This window comes from Pinus tabuliformis, chromosome X (genome assembly GCF_031772625.1).
Source record: "Pinus tabuliformis cultivar Carrire ecotype Pingquan chromosome X, CPIR1, whole genome shotgun sequence".
Lineage (NCBI taxonomy): Eukaryota > Viridiplantae > Streptophyta > Pinopsida > Pinales > Pinaceae > Pinus > Pinus tabuliformis.
In genome coordinates this window covers 386,418,289-386,439,587 of record NC_142308.1, presented here as the reverse complement: position 1 = coordinate 386,439,587, position 21,299 = coordinate 386,418,289, and the positions used below count along the sequence as shown (strand labels likewise).

Genomic DNA, 21,299 nt, shown 5'->3' with positions numbered 1-21,299 from the left:
ATACCTTTCTATTCATTAATGTACTCTGCGGTCTCTTAACCACTTCAGGGTTTAGTCTTAATCTGGCATTTTCTTTAAACACTCTAGTTTCTACAGCGATGAATTTAATCACGAAAACTAGTTCTGCAGGATAGACTATATGCATTAACCATATATAACCGCTACAACTATCATTGTTTAATGTCTAAAAGGATTAATAGATAACTGTAGCATCTAATAACCAGATAAAGAAACATAAATACCTGAACCTGTCTGTATGCTATCTTCATCTGTTACTCAAGTCAGAGCTCTTTAGAAATGCATACCTGGCAATCTGCTACCGTCGTGCCTTCTTCAGGGATTCACCTGCAATGATTTTGCTCTTATCCTCCCAACCTTGAGATCCACTTCACACTGGATTCTCCCCCCGAGCAGTCTTGCAGGCCTACAGCCCTCAACAAGACACATGCACTCCTGTGCTGGGTTATCTGGTCTCTACCAGACTTAACCTCTTTCTCAGGTTATCTGGTCTCTACCAGACTTAACCTCTTTCTCAGGTTATCTGGTCTCTACCAGACTTAACCTCTTTCTCAGGTTATCTGGTCTCTACCAGACTTAACCTCTTTCTCTGTCTGCTCTCTCCTGGAATTCTTCTCTCTGCCTGTTCCTCTCTGCCCTGTTAGGGTGCTCGCTGATCCCTTTAACCAATGCCAAGAATTAGTTGTAACTGATATGTAATTTAAAATTACTTTTACGCAGGTTTGATTAACTGATTGGTAATTTAAAATTACCTTACCTGGGGTTAATCACAATAGGTATATCACATACTCCCCCCCTTAACAGGAACACCGTCCTCGGTGTTCATCTTTCGTTGGAACTTGATATTTTACTCGTGGTATTACCATCTAATCCACACAAAATGTGATCCTTTCTCTTTGAAATCAAAGATTTCATTCCAAGAAAAGACGACAAATAAAATAGTAATGATATAGTCTTAAGAAATATCATTAGTTATAAGCATCAATAGTCATAATCATTCGTAACTGCAAAAATATGCAACTTTTAATCGCCACCACCTGGCCCTTATTCATTCATAATAAACAATTCTCTGTGTCAACTTACCATAACTTACCATCTTATGCTTGAAAATCATGAATACTTTCATGTAAGCCTGTTAATAGAGGTTGGACAATTCTTCAACCTTCCATGGTAAGTAGTTCCTGCAATATATGACTAACAAATTCAACCACATTAGTCACTATATTTTGAGTCAAATGAGACACTTTTGACTAGCAATCAATTGTGCAATGTTAGATGCTTTCTAAATCACAGTACTTTTACAAGTACTTAAAGAGCACTAACACTAATCATCAAATGATAAATCACTGCTCACGTGCACACTGAACGAATTCTCACTAAAGACATCCGTAAAGTACTTCAAGAAGTACCAAAAGAGCACCTAGCTCTCTAATCATCAAAACAGTCAATCACTGCATCAAGCAAGAATTGTCTTAGCTCCCACTAAGATGTTCACAACATTAATAACACAATAAAGGAATTAACATTTCCATTTATTCTTTATTGAGCACTAAGCTCATTTCTTATTAAATGTGCATAACATATTTTACACAACTATATGTAAAATTCATTTTTAACATAACATATAGCTGATTAGTTAATTCCTTTAGCCATGAGTCCACAATGGACTAAAGAATTCCCAACCCATGGAAACTGGTTCTCACAACCAAATCAAGTCATTTTCACATCCAGATAGTTGCTTTGATAGAGACCTTACCAGGTCTAACATAGAATTCCACTGGCCAACCAGCTCAAGAATTCTAGGGAGAAGAAATCTGGGCAGACAAGTACCATCAACCCCTCCGGGCAGGTAACTGTCACCAACCCAAGGCATTCAAGCCTTTCACAATCCGGGCAGACAAGTACCATCAACCCCTCCGGGCAGGTAACTGTCATCAACCCAAGCACTTGCAGGTCCTACTCGACCGCAATTACACTGGTCTCGCCAGTAAATGCTATCTGATCCTAACCAGACATAGCGTACACAGGAAAATTCTTTCCTCTTATGCCATCTGATCCTAACCAGACATAGCATGAATATTATCATTAGCACAACAAACATGCATGTATACCATGCATTTACACTTAACCCCCAACATGGGTCCACAACATCAAGATTGATGGAAACATATCTATCATACACGTTATATGCATGCAAATTTTCCAAATAACATAATTCATGCATATCATATTGTCATGTATAAAGCATATGCAAATACTCATTAATGTATAAATGTCAACAACAGTTGAGTTAATACTCTCATCATTCCCAATTTTGCCATAGTCTGTTGTTCCAATTCAAATCATCATTAATGGAGTATTATCTTACGTTTACTATGGCTAGCTTTAGTCATGCATTGTTAGTGTAATTAAACATAATTTCTAACATATAAGATCATAAGAACATAACTCTTACGTCACAATGACTATTCTTTGTGCATACTATTGCTTATCCTATAAGCCCTTCTTTAATGTATTCAACACTTATTTCCTTCACTAGAAGACCACCATCATTTCATACGACAAACCACATACCTCTTTCTTAAAGGAAGTCATTTTAATCCTCACTTCTATATCTTCAGATATGAGGGTTTCTCAAGATTCCCTTTCCAGAAATTATTAAAGGTATCTACCTTTAGGCATAAAAATCAAGATACAAAAACAAGGATTAATTATCCTTTATGTATCCAAATCAAGCAATCAACACAGCTCATCCAACACGACAATCTCCCCAAGAGATTATTAATTTCAAGGAAGCTAGCATGACCTCTTTCTCTAAGTACACAATAATTCCAAAGTCAAAATAGCTAATTTCAAGGAAGCTAGCATGACCTCTTTCTCTAAGTACACAATAATTCCAAAGTCAAAATAGCTACCAATATGCAACATGTGTTCTTCTAACACAATTACCTTACTTCAATGCACATAGTTCTTTTCATGAAACAAGTAAGGATTTTGGTTCTTGTATGAACACTATTCTAATGTGTCTTTAAGGGAAAAACCTTTACTTTTATTTCCAAGAAAAATTCTCATGCATCTTCATACATGAAGTATGCATACTCTTAGGAGGAGGCTATATTTATGTATATATGTAATATATTCTTTCCTCAAGAATTTAGGGATAAATATCTTTGTGCCTAGAAGCACATTCTTAGTTATCTTTTATCATGCATGTAATGCATAGTCATATCACTAGAGCTTATAAACCAACCAGAATCATAATGCAATTAGCATATATATATATATATTTTCCAAGAAGCTTTTATCAAATAAAGATACATATTTTAATTCAAGCAAACTTGGCCACCTTCCATGCTATGTCCTCAGGACATTTATATACCTCATCCTCTTTTCTCAAGAAAATACCTCGGCCATATTCAGCAAGGATTTTATTCCAAGAAAAACAACGAGAGACAAACATTTCTCTCACAAGACTCACATGTAGTCCGACTAGGAGGAACTACCTATTCTTTTTACTAAGAAGCATATAAACAGTCAATCTTTAATTGCATGCCTTATCCCATTTTCTTTACCAAGAAAATCTATAAAAGAACCATTCTTTTATTGCATGCATTCAAATACTTTCTCTACTAAGAAATCATGTAAAACATTCATATGTGTTCTCCAATGTAAAACATTCATATGTGTTCTTCAAGAAAGTGGACAAGACACTTATCTTATCCTTGGATCAACATGCATAACTAACAAGTTAAACCACCCTTACCGAAAGCAATGGCTCTACTTTATGCGATTAGAAGCATAATCCCCTAAGTGTCACACACGCACCAGAGTTACCACTTGATGCTAGATGCAACAACTATCATAACAGTACTATGTGTCCATTTCAGAACAATGACTTCAAGGAAGCATTACGAAAATCATTAACATCAATACACTATAGTTATCATTTTCCAACTCCTTAAGCATGGTCAAGGGAATACTCACATGCACATCAAGCACTATCTAGTCATTTCCAGACTTAGAGTTTTCTGCAAGATTCTGATACCCAAGCTTGCTCTATCTGGTCATCACCAGGCTTAGCGATTTCTTTTCCCATCTCCGTCTGTCCCTACAGCACGGTCTTCTTCCTTCTCCTTGCTTCCTTTTCCTTTGGAAGCGTCTATAGCTGGGGAAGGTAGTTAGAATTTACCGACAACTGTGTTAACACAGGTAGTCTATTTATGAGTAATTATCTTATGTAATTATACCATGAATGGATCCTAGAAACGTTACCCACCGAACATGCCTCTCCAATTAAGTTCTCACTGGAAAGCAACATGCATAAGAAATCCATCATTCCCATGGTAGAGATAAATTCAACCATCATTAAGGCTCCAATGGTTTTTATCTCTCAACAAGTAATGATAAACACATACCATGCTAATGGATTTCACTTGATTAGAGGGTAATCATCATTAAATCTATTAAGACATAAGCATATACTATTCATCATGCATTCTCATGGTGAATAAAATTAAGAACTCTTCTCGTGCACCACTGGACTATAGCACCGAGAGAGTAACAAAAATAAAATCTTCATACACACATTTCATGCATGCGACATCAATCAACCTTCACTTGGTTACGAACTGTAACAATCTTAGTTCAATTTAATTAATGCATATAAGTTCTATGGGTTAGTCATACAGCACTAACCAATCTCAACTACCAATCGTCTTCATGCATCCATGACAAGACCGAATCAAAAGTTAGTTATGACAATCAAGTCTCGCTACTTGACTCATTGCATGTTTTCAATATCTAAAGGGGTTCTTCTAATGTTCTTTTTAAAACAATTTTTCATCCTATTCAAGGATGTTCCCACCTGGTTATATTCATGCACTGGCCTATTAAGTTTCGTTCATTGTAATTTCAATCTAGTTCAATATATGCATTGTTGTTATTGCCATATGTGCAAATCAAAAGTTGGTAGTTGATCGTCACTTCCTCACTGAGTGTTCAATATTGTTCTTAAGTGCGACAAAAGTTCATTGTCTTTTATCCTCATCAGGAAGTTCATTGTCTTTTATCCTCATCAGGAATCCAACGTTATGAACGTAGTTATGCAACAACTTATCACCTGCTTCTCAAAGAAGCTATAAACATGAATCACACCTGTCATGCCGAAAGTAGTGTACGACATAAATGAATATGCGTATGATTAAACTCATACCTGAGTTAATGCCTACTGATGGTGTACTTCAATATCCTTTCCGCTTACCAATTCCCAAAGGCACCAGTATTGCAACCTTTGGCTCTGATACCACATTGTCACGACCACATTCTAACTTATACCATAAATAAAAAAATTGTTGTTACCTAACCCCTACAAGTCACTTCCCACCGTGACCACAAGGGAATCGGCACCATGGTATAAGATTATAATTCATGCGCAAAACTTATTTCACTTTGTATTAACAGGTTATGACTTACCAACATATTGGTTTTCACGCCTGTATAGTTACGTTACACCTTACTCGCTCCAGCACTTATGCAACAACCTTAATGTATTGAATACTTGTTCATTTAACACGGCACCAGGTGGTAAGCGGATGTTAATCCAGCTCATCCATCCTGGGGCCAGGTGGAAAGAAGCCATGTGAACGTTCAGAGGGTTGTACATCTATGGTTTTCGCGCCAGCCTTCCCGCTCATACGAACGATGGCGATCACTCCATCTAATCGTAGGGCTCAGATTGGTTCAAGGGTTTGGCCGGAATCATATAAGCCACCGGGTTCTTCGGCCTCAGTTCATTTGCGTCCAGAGCGAACCTCAGCTCAGCAGAACTTCCTCCGCACCGCACCAGTTCTGCCACTCTCTCTCGGGTATGAACCTCTCTGTTCATAGCAATAGTATACAGGTTTACAGTCCTGCACTTTGACAATTTATTATGTAGCTCATTGATCCTTTGCTTTCCTCTATTCCAGTTAACGATGGTGTATTTTCTGTGCAGGAGGGTTTGGACTTTACAGCTTCTACTGCCTGCAAGGAGAGTGTGCTGGTCCACGGTCATTCCGGGTGAGTCATCATTCTTGTAAGCGTTGTCATGTAGAGGGTGTCTGTTGTTAAGTGGAATGGAGGTCTCCACAGGCCGAAACGAGACTTATGTCTTGTTATTCATGTGTTCTCAGGTCTGGATATTATTGTTCAAGCCCTGGTTGCGATTTACAGGCGGCCTCTCCCCATGCCGGACCTGTATCTCGTGAAACCCTGAGGGTTTAGCTATGATGTTTACGGCTACAAGCCATTTGTAAATCTGTGTAAATGGGTACTTGGAACTGAGTTCAAATCTCTGTTTCGAATTGATACAGTTAATTCAGAGTTCATATATTCAAGTATTTTGCATGTTTAATAGAACCCTTATGTTACTGTTTCTGTTACGCCTTTCTATTGGGCTATAGTCCCTTATCGGGCTCCTGAAGCAAATATTGTGAATAGTTTACCTGTGTATTGAACATCTTATGCTCGGCTACGGCCTCTTAATGGATTAACGTTGATTTTGTTATTACACTGCCGACTATATCTATGCAGCTTCTGTTTATTTGATGTTCAATTTAATGTTCTCATTCATACGCTAGTGATATTCCACGGGGTTACCCAACTGTCTGTTACCACAGTTTAATATGGTCATGCGTATGAAGTTAATGCCCTATGGGCTTACCACAGTAAAGGATTTGTTCTGCATGTAACGTTAATACTCATCTTGTACAGCTATGTGATATTTTCTATGGTTAAACGTTCCGCTGGGTTTTAACTGTGAGCATAACCCTCACGGCCGTTCCGAATACTTTTACTTTCACAATGTTATTGTTTATTAAAGGCCCTCGGCCCTTCACTATGGTTTCCATGAAGTATCTTTGTGACTCATACAGTAATGACACCCGTCTGAGCACCGTTTCATGACTGTTTCTTTTTATTATTTAAGAACTGTAACTTTCTGAGACGGGTTATTTGACTACGTTCGTAGCCAATGGTTCCATACATGCATTCATACATTTCTATTCATTAATGTACTCTGCGGTCTCTTAACCGCTTCAGGGTTTAGTCTTAATCTGGCATTTTCTTTAAACACTCTAGTTTCTACAGCGATGAATTTAATCACGAAAACTAGTTCTGCAGGATAGACTATATGCATTAACCATATATAACCGCTACAACTATCATTGTTTAATGTCTAAAAGGATTAATAGATAACTGTAGCATCTAATAACCAGATAAAGAAACATAAATACCTGAACCTGTCTGTATGCTATCTTCATCTGTTACTCAAGTCAGAGCTCTTTAGAAATGCATACCTGGAAATCTGCTACCGTCGTGCCTTCTTCAGGGATCCACCTGTATTGATTTTGCTCTTATCCTCCCAACCTTGAGATCCACTTCACACTGGATTCTCCCCCCGAGCAGTCTTGCAGGCCTACAACCCTCAACAAGACACATGCACTCTTGTGCTGGGTTATCTGGTCTCTACCAGACTTAACCTCTTTCTCAGGTTATCTGGTCTCTACCAGACTTAACCTCTTTCTCAGGTTATCTGGTCTCTACCAGACTTAACCTCTTTCTCTGTCTGCTCTCTCTTGGAATTCTTCTCTCTGCCTGTTCCTCTCTGCCCTGTTAGGGTGCTCGCTGATCCCTTTAACCAATGCCAAGAATTAGTTGTAACTGATATGTAATTTAAAATTACTTTTACGCAGGTTTGATTAACTGATTGGTAATTTAAAATTACCTTACCTGGGGTTAATCACAATAGGTATATCACATATATGGAGTTTGATTATTAATTTTATTGTTTAGTTTAATTTTTATTTTTATGTAATTTCAGTGAGTGAAAATGTTTTAATTAATAATTTTATTTTTTATTTTTATGTGATTTCACTGGGTCAAAATGTTTCAGAGAGTGTCTCTAGCTCTAAAAATGTAACAAAATTAAATTATCTTCCATAGTGGGATGGAGAGTGTCTCTAGCTCCAAAAATGTAACAAAATTAAATTTTATGATAGTGGCCCATGGTATGCTATGATTAATAATCTCCTTGGTAAAGTGGGGTGAGTATCCATGGTTAAAGATCTTGTTATATTGTAAGTATTATTTTGATGGTGAAATGAGAGATGATTTTTGAGCATGTGGTATTGATGAGCTATCCTCTTGACCCGTGGTACGTGTGATCAATAATATCCTTATGGTATGATCAATAATAGCCATGGTAAAGTGGGGGTGAATATCCTTGATTAAAAATCTTGTTATATTAGAAAGTATTAAGCTTTTACGTGCTTATTAATGAAATTTAAAGAAGGTAATAAAATTATTATTTTAATTTCTATGGTAAAATGGATCTTAATTTATAGCTATTATTTATATCTTATATATTTTAATGTGATAGAGGGTATAGATATATCTAAAAAATAATTATAATATTTTTTATTTTTTATTTAATAAAAAATGTTATAAAATTAAATTCAAATAAAATATTTATAAAATATTTTGATTGCAAAATAAAAATGGTTTTGGCATGTTGTATTGATGAACCATGGTATTGTAACAAAGCCCATTTGCAAGTTAATAATATCTATGGCAAAGTGGATTGAATATCAATGGTTAAACATACTGCTATATTGAAAGTGTTCAAGTTTTTATATGCTTATTAATTAAATTTAAATTTATTTACATAATCATTATTCTAATTTATGAGGTAAAATGAATATTAATTTATTGTATCTTATATATTTTAATGTAATATGTATATTATGTTTTTCTTTTACCTAAGTAATTTTATTGATAAAAACAAAATTACAATGTAACAAATTGAATTTTATTATTTTTATTACTTTTAACTTTTTTAAAGATAGTACATCTTTGGAGTGTAAAAATGTTGACAACTTTCTTACATTACACCTACAAATCACCGCTATACTAGGCTATAGAGGCCAATGCAATGACTTTAGTGTTTAAATAATTAGTAATTTTCAAATTTAATTCATATTATAAAAGTGATTGAATGGTAAATATATAAAATTGAATGATAGATTTATAATAATTTATTTATTTTTAATGATAATTAATAAATATGTCTAAGTCTCTTCGGGATCAATCACATATATTTCTTTTGGGTCAAAGAGTTTAGAACCACTCCCCTAGATCACCATCTATCTAAGGCCCCATAGACATTAAAATAATAAATTAAAAATAGAAATAATAATGAAAAAACTAAAAATCCATGAAATAAGAATAATGAAAAATTAAAATGAGAATAGCAATCATAAATATATAATTTAGTAAACTAAAATGTTTTAAAAAAACTTTTATTCAAAATCAACTTTGAAAGGTAAAAAAACTAAAATAATAATGAAAAAACTAAAAAAACCAGAAATAAGAATAAAGAAAAATGGAAATGGAAATTAAATTTCATAAATATATAGTTTAATAATTTTTATTGTAAATAAATAAATATAATAAAGGAAATTGTTTCTTTGTTAATTAAAAATGCCAAATGAAAGAACTAAAATTAATAAATAAAATATTCTCTACTAAAAAGTAAAAATATAAAGACAAACAATACTTTCTACATAAACCAATGATACATGAAGGAAGAAAAAAAAGAGAAAAGAATAAATTATTATTATTATGAAAAAAATATATATTTCTCATAAATATTACTATAAAAATGAAGGAAGGAAACAATAAAAAGAAAACAGACCCAATCAAGAAAAAGGAGACTCACCAAACCTCTATACAATGAAAGAAACAGACGAAAGACATTGACCATCAAATAAATGACGAAACCTAAGAATAAAGAGATGGGATCTAACAATTGCTAATCTTCCATCCATCATCCCTATTTAGCGTCTAAATGTTTTTTCAATCTTAATAGCCTCCTTACAATTTCGGTGATGGAAATGATAAATCCTAGCAATGACCTGGGAATCCACTATACAAATGTGGTGTCTTGCGTGCTCAGCATGCTCAACTAAATCTTGGTCAACTCCATAAGCCATAAACTTATTGAGAACAACCCTCTCACTCTGAGGATCTATGGGCTTCCCAAGATTCCTAAGGAGGGGGCTCCCCTTAGGCCTATTTTCAACACAATACGTGGCTTGACTTATTTCTTCCTAAATATTTAGCCCATAAGCTCAAACCCCTTGTCGGTCATTCAACCTTTTTTGAAAGACTCCTCCTCTTTTGTCAATGAGTTTAAGGATATTAGATTTGAACCTAATGATATTATGATAAGTTTTAATGTAGTTTCTCTTTACACCAATATCCCTATTGATGAGGTTCTTGAGGTAATCGATCATATCACTAATCTTGATAGAACCAAGTTGGTTGAGGTTTTCCTTAACTCTACTTTTTTCAGCTTCGAAGGTGAATTCTATGAGCAAACATGCAATGTTTCCATGGGTTCTCCGCTCTCGCCTACTGTAGCTAACTTGTTCATGGAACATTTTGAATATAAGGCTTTGACCTCAGCTCAATTTAGGCCAAAACTTTGGAAATGGTTTATTGATGATACCTTTATCTTATGGACTCATGGTCGTGATAAGTTAGATTTGTTTATGTAACATTTGAACAACCAATCTAGATCCATTAAATTCACCATGAAATCTAAGGTTAATGGTAGCCTACCCCTTATTGATGTTCTTATCTCTAAGAAAGTAGATGTTCTTTCTCTCACCAAGTTTTTCGTAAGAAAAATCACATTGAGCAATATCTTCATGTGGGAGTTCTTAACACATTAGTTACTTGAGTTTTGTGGTTATCACATGAGAGTCACCTAGAGGGTGAGTAAACCCATCTTCTTAATGTTATCAAGAAGAATGGCTATAACAAATCCCTAGGTATCAAGGATTTCTTAAAGGTGAGCAAAGGTCTTGAGATTAGGAAAGAACCTAGGGATTTGGTTTCTAATATTCAACTTCAATTTATCCAAGGTTGATCTAAAATTAAAAATGAAGGTTTCATGAAATGATTTGTAAGCTAATTTATGTATTTTAGGAAATTGATCATGATTGCAAAAGCACACAAATTAAAATAAATTTTTCATAATTTTAATAGTTAAGGACAATAAGAACCATCAAAACATAACAAATTGATGATGAAGTTCACCCCTCTTGGGCTACATCTTCGGGTCCAACTTCCAATGGTGGACTTTTTTTATTATATGATCAAATTCTTAGTTACATCAACATAAAAGTCTCAATTTACAAAAATAACACTTCCATTGCATCCATAATGCCCAATACCCCTTTTTAGGCTCTTCTTAAGCTAAAAAAGGTTAAAAAATGACGAAGTTAGGCCTCTTTTTCCAAAGTTGCTTATTAACTGTTGTTCAAAAAATCGTCCTTTGAAAAACCTGGCAACAAAATGGACCATGGAGTATTGGTATGGTGATTTTTTAGCAACCCAAAGGTCTCAGGTTCGATCCACGATCCTTGACAGACTTGACGTTTTGTAATAAATATCAAACAAATGTTTTTAAAGGTCGACGCCCCTTCTGCCTCCCGTGTTGGTGGTCATGTGGCGCCACATATGATCAAGGAGTGCGGGCCATAGGCCACAGGGCTCCCTTGCCTCCCTCACAGTCGTGTGACATTAATATAACCTAGGCTTGGGGTGCAGGTAGGGTGCCACGCACCCCGCCCCTTCGAACATTTCGCCGCGGTCACGTTCACATCAATATAACATGGGGCTGGGCTTGTCAGGCGCGGTCACGTTCACATCAATATAACTTAGGGTTGGGCCTGACGGGTGCATCGGCAACCCCAATCCTCTCCCCCAACCGCTGGACCATATCACCATAAATAAAAACCACCTACCATGGTTAACAAGAAACACCTGCAACCCAGTTGGTCGCACGTCCAATCCCTATTTAGGAGGTCATGTGTTTGATTCCTGCGAAGGCTTCTTGGTTTGTCAACTAATTTTTGGCCTAATATAGAGTGCCATGTGGCACCCTGTGATTGGGCCATATGTCACTCTGTGATTGGCCCATTCCTTAAAACCATCAACCAATAATGGTGTGCCAAGTGTCATCATGAGACTAGCCCAAATGACAGATTTCAATTGGCCCCCTCTTGACACCCATACCTACCCAATCAGTAGATGACATCAACATGATGTCATTGTATGGATTTCCATATGGCATCCGTACACTGCATAGTCAACCCTGCAAGTTGACTTTTTAGTAGTTTGCCAAAAACTTTAGAATGTGATAACTTCCTCATTCAGTATCGGATTGAGGCAATTCAAGTGTCATTGGAATTAAAATAATGAGATCTATGATTTAGCACCATTTTTGGAATATTTTTAGCACTTCCATTTTTTAAGCATAGTTTTGATCCCTTGGATCATTCCTCCCCACTAGAAGCTTTTGGACCACCAAAAGTATATTTTTATTTAGCAAGTAAGGGTACAACTCCCTCACTTTCTCGATATATATCCACCTTGATTTGCTTGGATTGGTACCTTTAAGCCCCACAAAAAGATACTCCACATTGCCTCTGCGTGAAGTTCTTATCCTCCTGTCAAGAATTGAGTATTACTACAACTCATTTAAATATTCAGGAGCAAAATCTTCTATAGATGGAATATGAACATTTTCTTCTTGATTAAAAATCATAGGAGGCTCATGCAATCACAATTTTTCCACATTCACAACATACTAAATTTGCATGTAAGGTGGCAAATCTAATCGAAAATCGTTGTTACCAATATTTTCCAAGATTTTGAAAGGACCATATCTGATTGGCTTGAGATTTTTATCTTCACCTTGTAGTACTTCCTTACTAATGTACAACCAAACTTGATCTCCCACTTGGAAATCATGATCAGCGCGATGCTTATCGTACCTTGCTTTGCACTTGGCTTGGCTTTTCTCCAACTGTTCCTATACCCTTTGATGCACTAGCTGAATTTGTTCAATGAAGTGCTTGGTTTTCTCCACATCACTATGTCCATCTACTGAAATATATTTACAAAAGATGAAATCCAAAGGAGACTTTGGAAAATAACCCAAACATTCTTCAAATGGAGATACTTGTGTAGATGAATTCTTGGCATGATTGTAGGCATGCTAGATGTAATGAAAATTCTCATCCCAAAATTTAGGATGCTTACTACAATATCCTTGAAAGAGATCCACATTTGTTCTGTTCACTAATTCTATCTTGTCGTTGGTTTGTGGATGAGATGATGTGCTCTTCTTTAACTTTGTGTCGATGAGTTCCCATAAACTTGACCAAAACTTCCTGATAAATCGAGAATATCGGTAAAAAATAATGGAACTAGGTAACCCAAAATGAAACCATACATTTTGGAAGAATATCTTTGTAGTTTGTTCAGTTGTAACCTGTTTCTTACATGGCATCAACACACACATTTTGCTAAAATAATCCACTACAACATATAAATAATCATGAACTTTCCTATACATTGGTAGTCCCTCAACAAAATCCATAGAAATAATTTCCCAAGGACGAGAAGGGATAGGAAGTGGAGTGTACAAACCCAATTTCCTATTACTTGGCTTGTTGGTAGCACAAATAGGACATCCTTTTACATATCTTTATATAATTTCATTCATATGAGGCCAATAACAATACATATGTAAACGAGCAACTATTTTTCCTACACCAATTTGACCAACAATAAGAGAAGTATGGGATTCCTTTATAACGATGACTCTTCCACCCTGTGGAACACATAACTTGCCAAGATGATATAACAACTTGTTATGAATATGATAATCCAACTCTTCAACATGATTTCCTTGACTCAAACTTGCATAAACATCTTTAAAATATACATCTTGAGCATATTGTTCAATATAACTTTCATGCATGATTGAGTTATGCTTAAGAATAACAGATGCATTAACAATATGCCTTGATAACATATCTACAACTTTGTTGTATATACCTTTCTTATACCTGATTACCAAATGAAATTGTTGCAGGAATCCCATCCATCTGAAATGTTTATATTGTTGTAGCTTGGTTTGAAATTGTAAATATTGCAAAGGTTGATGGTCAGTATGAATAATCGTTTCTTTTCCCATCAAATAGTGCTTCCATTTCTTCACACTTTGTACCAAAGCATACAACTCTTTATCATAAGCTGGATAGTTGATTACTGAATTGGAAAATGTTTCTGAGTGATAACGTATTGGCTTACCACACAACATCAAAATTGCTCCATTGAATTTCAAATGGGTGCTTAAGATCTGGAAGTGCTAGAATTCATGTTGTACTCATTTCCTCTTTCAAAGTGTTGAAGGATTTTTTCATCTTTCCTCCCCACTCAAATATCTACTTCACACTTGTCAAAGCATGTAATGGTGTTGCAATGAATGAGAAGTTAGCGATAAATTTTCTCCATTATTGAGATGCTCCCAAAAAACTCCTAACTTTTGTTACATTTTTGGGTTTTGGCCAATTCACAATAAAATCAAATTTAGAGGGATCAATCTTCAATTTACCGCCTCCTACAATATGACCCAAATAAAAAAAAGAGCTTTTCCCAAATTCACATTTAGACATCTTCAAATATAAATTTTCCATTTTCAAGACATCTAGAACTTGCTTTAGATGCTTGACATGCTCTTCATGTGTCTTACTGAAAATAGGAATATCATCTAAGTATACTATGACAAAAGCATCAAGGAATGATCACAATACATCATTCATAACTCTCATGAATGTAGCAAGTGCATTGCAAAGCCCAAACGACATAACTAACCATTCAAAAAAACCATGTTTTTTCTTGAAAGCAGTTTATGATAACTAGTTTTCATATCTAATTTAGTAAAATAAACACTGATCTAGAAAATCATCAATGCGAGGAAGAGGATAGTGATTCTTTACTATAATCCTGTTCAAGGCTCGGAAATCCACACACATGTGCCATGTACCATCTTTCTTTGGAACCCAAACAATAGGAGACCCACAAGGAGATGTACTAGGTCTGATAACCCCCTTTTCAAGCAACTCTTGAATTTTCTTCTTAATTTCTGGATTCTCCAAAATTGACATTCTATACATGCCAATATTTATAAGTGGTTCCTCTTGTTGCAATTGAATTTCATGTTGGATTCCTCTTTTTGGAGGTAACCCTTTAGGTTCTTCAAACATCTTGTCAGAAGTGTTAACAAATTCAACCATTTCATGCTAGAGTTTAGAATCACATCTTGAGAAAGCTTAAGATTCAATAATATCTTTATATTTAATCATCAACAACACAAAATTCTTACTAGCATTCACAAGCCTTTTCATTTGACGAGCACTTACAAGATATAAGTTCATCTTATTGCGATGTGCTCTAACAATATACTCAACTCCATCTTTAATAACAAGATGATATTTGTTCTCATGGAGATAGAATATGGATTTTTGGTCATATAAGTATGGACTCTCTAAGACAATCCCACAAATATCAAGTCGTGCAATATCAAGCTCCACCTCATCTATAAAATTAGCAGTGACGGAAAATTTGGGTTTACATTTTCTCGTCACTTGCAATTTGGCATCATCACATACCCAACCTAAAGGGTAAGGTTTTTCATGAGGTGTAATCTTTAAATTAAGTTTCTTGACAATTTCTTTAGAGATAAAATTGACTTGAGATCCACTATCAAATAATGTAGCACCTTTTGTATGTTTTGTAATGAACCTGATATGGAAAAGCTCACTTCTTTCTTTACCATTTTGAGATTAAATAGGCTTACTAGACGAACTAGTACTTGCATTAGAAGCTATACTTTTCATTCCCATGGTTGTGATTTTGGTTTCATCACCTAAATTAGATCGTAGATTTTGTTGAGTTGTAGCAACAGTCTTTTGTTTCACCTTCTTATTGAACTTCTTTGGTCTCAATTATAGATGTAGTTTCCAACAATGGTCTTCATCATGGCTATCTTTTGAACAATGTTTACAAGTAAGTTTCTCTCCCTCTTTCTTGATAGTAACAATCTTCCTTCCTTTGCCTTTAACCTTCCCCTTTCCTTTGTCTTTAGATTTAAAAGGTTTCTTTTTTGACTCTTGAGGAACATTCTTGTCTCTTGATTCTAAATGATTTCCTAAACACATACTTCATCTAGATTGTGGGATTAAACATAAGTATAATACGTCTCAAAAAACTATGTAATCTGCCTATAAACTTAAGGAGAGTATCTTGTGAAGTCAAATAAACACCCAAGATTAAAGCTCCTCTTCTAAATTCTTCTGTGTAACTTTGGAAACTTTGACCTTTAGTTTGTCTAAAATTTTTCCAATCCATAATTGTTTTTTCATGTAAGCTAATGGATAAAATTTCCTTCTTAATGCAGTTATAAAATCATTCCAAGCAGAAATAATTTTACCACTTTTCTTCAAATATTCTTAAGTTCTGGCCTCACACCAAATGATGGTTGCACCTTCGAAGTGAAGAGAAGCAAGCTAGATCTTTGTGACATCATCATAAATCTTTTGAATCCTGCAATAGACTTCAATTTGACAAACCCAATTATCCAACTTTTCAACATTTACTTTCCCATTGTACATTGGAAATTCAAACTTTACATCAAGCTTAATCAAAGGAGACTTAGCATGCCCTCTTAGAGATGTAGGAGGAGTAGGTATATGAGATGAAGGAGGTGAAGAAGTAAGTGAAGATGGAGGCATAGATGGAGGTAAAGGAGGAGGAGGAGGTGGAGGCTTGCTCCCATTACCACCATTATCTTTTGGTTGATTAGAACTTTCTCCTTGCAACCTTGTTATTCTCTCATTATACAACAATTTCACCATCGCATTCATATAAATGAAAGCCTTTCTAAAATCTCTCTCATCCTCAGACATCAACTCTTGTCCTTGTCCTTCTTCATGTGCCATGACTTGTGGATTTTTTGGCCTCCTTGAGCCAATTTGAGGGTTAGCCTCTTCAGGTTCTCCTTTTCCTCTTCTCAATTTAGACATTGTAAGCATTAAAAAACCTTGCAAAATTTGTCAAACCTTCACAAAAACCTTGCCATGATACCAAACTGATCTAAAATTAAAAATGAAGGTTTCATGAAATGATTTGTAAGCTAATTTATGTATTTTAGGAAATGGATTGTGATTACAAAAGCACACAAATTAAAATAATTTTTGTAGAAATTCAACAATTAAAATAGACAATAAGCAACATCAAAACACAACAAATTGATGACAGAGTTCACCCCACCTAGGCTACGTCTCCAGGTCCAGCTTCCCATGGTGGCCTTTTTTTATTATATGCTCAAATTCTCAGTCACATTAACATAAAAGTCTCAATTTGAAAAAATAACACTCCCATTGTGTCCATAATGCTAAGACCCCATGTGTAGGCTCTTCTTGGGCTCAAAAGAGTTAAAAAATGACCAAGTTAGGCCTCTTTTTCCAAGCTTCCTGTTAACTACTCCACAAAAACTGGTCCTTTGCAAAAAATGGAAACAAAATTGACCGTCGCATATTGGTATGGTGCTTTGTTAGTAACCTGAAGGTATTGGGTTTAATCCACGATCCTTGACGGGCTTGGCATGTTGTGACAAATATTAAACAAATTTTTTTAAAGGTGGAATCCCCTTCGATCGCTCGCTTTGGTGTTCATGTGGTGCCACATATGACCAAGGGGCATGGGCCATAGGCCACATGATTTCCTAGCCCCACCCCCAGTTGTGTGGCATTAATATGAACTGGGCCTAGGGCACGAGCATGGTGCCATGTGCCCCGCCCCTCCGAAGATTCTACCATGGTCATGTTCACATCAATATAACCTGGGGCTGGGCCTATCAGGCATGCCTGCTGTCTTGACCCTCTCCCCCAACTAGCGAACCATATCACCATAAATAAACACTGCCCACCGTGGTTAACAAGAAACACATGTGACCCGGTTGAATGGATGTTCGTTCGCATTTGGGAGGTCATGTGTTTGATTCTTGTAGAGGCTTGTCAGTTGGTCAACCAATTTTTGGCCTCATCTAGTGTGCCATGTGGAGCCTTGGGATTGGGACACGTGTCACTCTATGGTTGACCTATTCCTCAAAACCAACAACGAATAATGGTGCACCAAGTGTCGTCATGACACTGGCCTAAATGGAAGATTCTGATTGACTCCCTTTTGACACCCGTACTTGCCCAGTCAACAAATAACATCAACATGAAATCGTTACACGGATGACCACATGGCATCCATACACTGCACAACGAACTCTGCAAGTTGATGTTTTAGCTATTTGCCAAAAACTTCAGAATGTGATAACTTCCTCATACGGTGTTAGATTGAGGCAATTTAAGCATCGTTGGAATCATAACAACGATATCTACAATTTGGGGCTAGTTTCAAGAGATTTTGGGCATTTTCATTTTGAGCATATTTTGACCTCCTAGATTAAAGAGACTACCAATAAGATTGTTCAGATTCTTAGGAAACATAACATTTCTTCCACCTTTAAACCCCTGAACATAATTTGTAGCTCCCTAAGATCAGTCAAATACCTAATGGATCTTAGAAACATGAAAGGTTTGTATTTAGTCCCATGTTCTTGTGGAATACCCTACTTTGGGGAAACTGACCATTCCATTCATCAAAGGAGTGCTAGTTGACATAAACCATGGTAGGTCGCGCTGCTTAGCTTTAACTGAGCATGTTGAGAAGGAAAGACCACATTTGTATAGAGGATTCCCAAGTCATTGCTAAGATTGATCATTTCCATCAACGAAAGTTCAGGGAGGCTATTGAAATTGAGAAAAGTTCTAAGACACTAAATAGGGATGATGGATGGAAGATTAGCAATTGTTGGATCCCATCCCTTTACTTCTTGGTTTCGTCCTTTATTTGATGGTCCGTGTCTTTTGCTTACTTCTTTCATGCTTTAGAGGTTTGGTGAACCCCTTTCTTTCTTGAATGGGTCAGTTTTCTTTTTATTGTTTCCTTCCCTCCATTTTATAGTAATAATTGTTAGAAATATAGATTTTTTTCATAATAATAATAATATTAATTTTTTTTTTCTTTCATCTATCATTTGTTTATGTAGAATTTATTGTTTATTTTTACTTTTTAGTGGAGAATCTTTTATTTATTAATTTTAGTTCTTTTATTTGTGTTGTTGTTAATATTTAAATAAATAATTTATTTATTTACAATAAAAAAATATTAAATTATATATTTATGATTGCTAATTTTCATTTTAATTTTTCTTTTCTCTTTTTTGTGGCATTTTAGTTTTTTGATTGTTATTTTGTTTTTAATTTATAATTTTAATAGTTTTTTTATTTACCATTCAACCTTGCCTTTGAAAGAATATATTTATATATATTACAATTTAATCTATTAAATCATATATTTATCATTTTTATTTTTCTTTATTCTTATTTCATAGTTTTTTATTTATTTCATCATTATTTTTTTATTTCTTATTTTAATAGTTTTTGGTTTACCATTTTATATTGATGGTGTATGTAATATTATTTTTTTTCATTGGTTAGGAATTAGCCTATTGGTGCTTTAAATTGAGCTATCCATCTCTATATCGATCATAAGCCATGAGGTCGACCAAAGAAAACTATATGTAAAAATTTTGACATATTGTAATGAATCAAAAAAACTTTAATTTAAAAATAATTAATAAATTAAATAAACATAAAAAATAAAAAAAATAATTAATAATAATAATAATTACTATTAAATAATACTCAAAAACATTAATTAAGAAAATAATAATACACGCACAAATTAAAATGTTCCTGATTATGAATATTTAACAAAATAAAAATTGATTTATAAAAATTAATACAAATTAAAATGTTCCTAATTATGCATACTAGAAGAAATTATGAGGTGATTTGAAAAAGATAATAATTATGCACATTTACAAAAAAAAATGAGGGGATTTGAAAAAAAAATTATGAGGTGATACGAAACTTGATGTTCGCGCCTTCTGTTGCAAGTCATGCTAGGACAAAATTAATTAAACTTTTACATTTCATGTCAATGCAACGATATAACAGAGTTAAGTATATCAATTTAACTTATTATAAATAACATAAATAACTAGGTCATGCAAATAGGTCATTCTAAGTTGAGCATTGTATAAGAGTTTGATGCAAATCTTTAGTCTACATTATTTAGCAAAAATGGATAAGTTACGAAATTATTGAAGTAATAATAAGGATTAAGAAAACTTGAGTTATTTAGCAAAAATGGATAAGTTACGAAATTATTGAAGTAATAATAAGGATTAAGAAAACTTGAGTTATTAAGGATTTTTTTTAGGGTCATTCTAAGAAGTTGAAGCTCAAGTTGAGCATTTTATAAGAGTTTGATGAATTTTTTTTTTTTTCTATTTTATTTTAAAAAACAAGTTACGAAATAATAAATAGGGATTAAGAAAATTTAGAGTGTTGAGAAAGAGTTATTAAGGATTTTTTTAGAAATAGTTATATGATAAGATAAATGTCAACCATTAATTGCACACGAGTGCATGATGTGTTGGTCGGGCTGCTTGGTTTACACGCTTCCGGTCGTAGTTCGATTCCTGCGGAGCTGCAGACGCTGCAGTGAATTTGTTCCTTGGAGTCTCCAGTGTTGTTTCGATGTGACAGTGGTCAGACTGTTCTGACGCGCATATGTACCAATATGTAAAAAAAAAAGAGGGCCCAGAATGCTTCTAAAGGGAACTAGCCCCTCCCATTTCAAAAAAATGTCAACCATTAATTGTTGAAATATAAAAACATGAAAAATCTAATATTTCTTTTTAATGGATATGTTATTTTCAGCTTGATTGGTCGAAGCCCCACGAGCACGCTAGTCCTCTGTCACAACAGGTTAGATCTTTGAGACTTGTCTGGATCAAATTTCGATAGTCACATGGTCCCGCTCTTGGTTCATTACGATGAAAAAATATAAATATGTTATTTTTAAAATTAAAATGGAAAATCCATATAAAAAAAATAAATTAATATGATATTAAGAAAAAAATATAAAAACAATTATTATAATCAACAGATTTACTTTAATGAGTTGTTTTTAGTGAGACTTTTAGAAGTGGGTTTTTCTGGTCTAATTTTTCTAAAATCTGGTATGAATTTATTGAAATCACTAACTTGATGGGTAACCCTTGCACAATTGAAATGCGCTAGGGTTTTGAGGGAGCTGAATCCATATACAATCAAAAAATCAGTTTAAATAACACAAATCAAGATTTCACCTTAATTTTTTCCACCAGATTCTACACCAAAAATTCAAAAAATCATCTAAAA

At 34.6% G+C, this 21,299-nt stretch overlaps 1 protein-coding gene across 1 annotated transcript; it reads left to right on the top strand.

Annotated features, from left to right (window-relative positions):
• The first annotated feature begins 5,718 nt into the window (after nt 1-5,718).
• On the top strand, nt 5,719-6,582 carry LOC149140155 (uncharacterized). Its single transcript, XM_089450907.1, has 3 exons — nt 5,719-5,882; nt 6,011-6,075; nt 6,189-6,582. Exons 1-3 carry the CDS (start codon nt 5,719-5,721, stop codon nt 6,269-6,271), a joined length of 312 nt encoding a protein of 103 aa, XP_089307033.1. The 3' UTR covers nt 6,272-6,582.
• Nucleotides 6,583-21,299: the final 14,717 nt, after the last annotated feature.

Bases quoted from the DNA above. Each gene is read 5' to 3' on its own strand.
- LOC149140155 (XM_089450907.1), top strand. From the start codon at position 5,719: ATGGCGATCACTCCATCTAATCGTAGGGCTCAGATTGGTTCAAGGGTT. The intron at 5,883-6,010 runs GTATGAACCTCT...TTTTCTGTGCAG, and splicing joins GTTCTGCCACTCTCTCTCGG to GAGGGTTTGGACTTTACAGC. The intron at 6,076-6,188 runs GTGAGTCATCAT...ATGTGTTCTCAG, and splicing joins CTGGTCCACGGTCATTCCGG to GTCTGGATATTATTGTTCAA.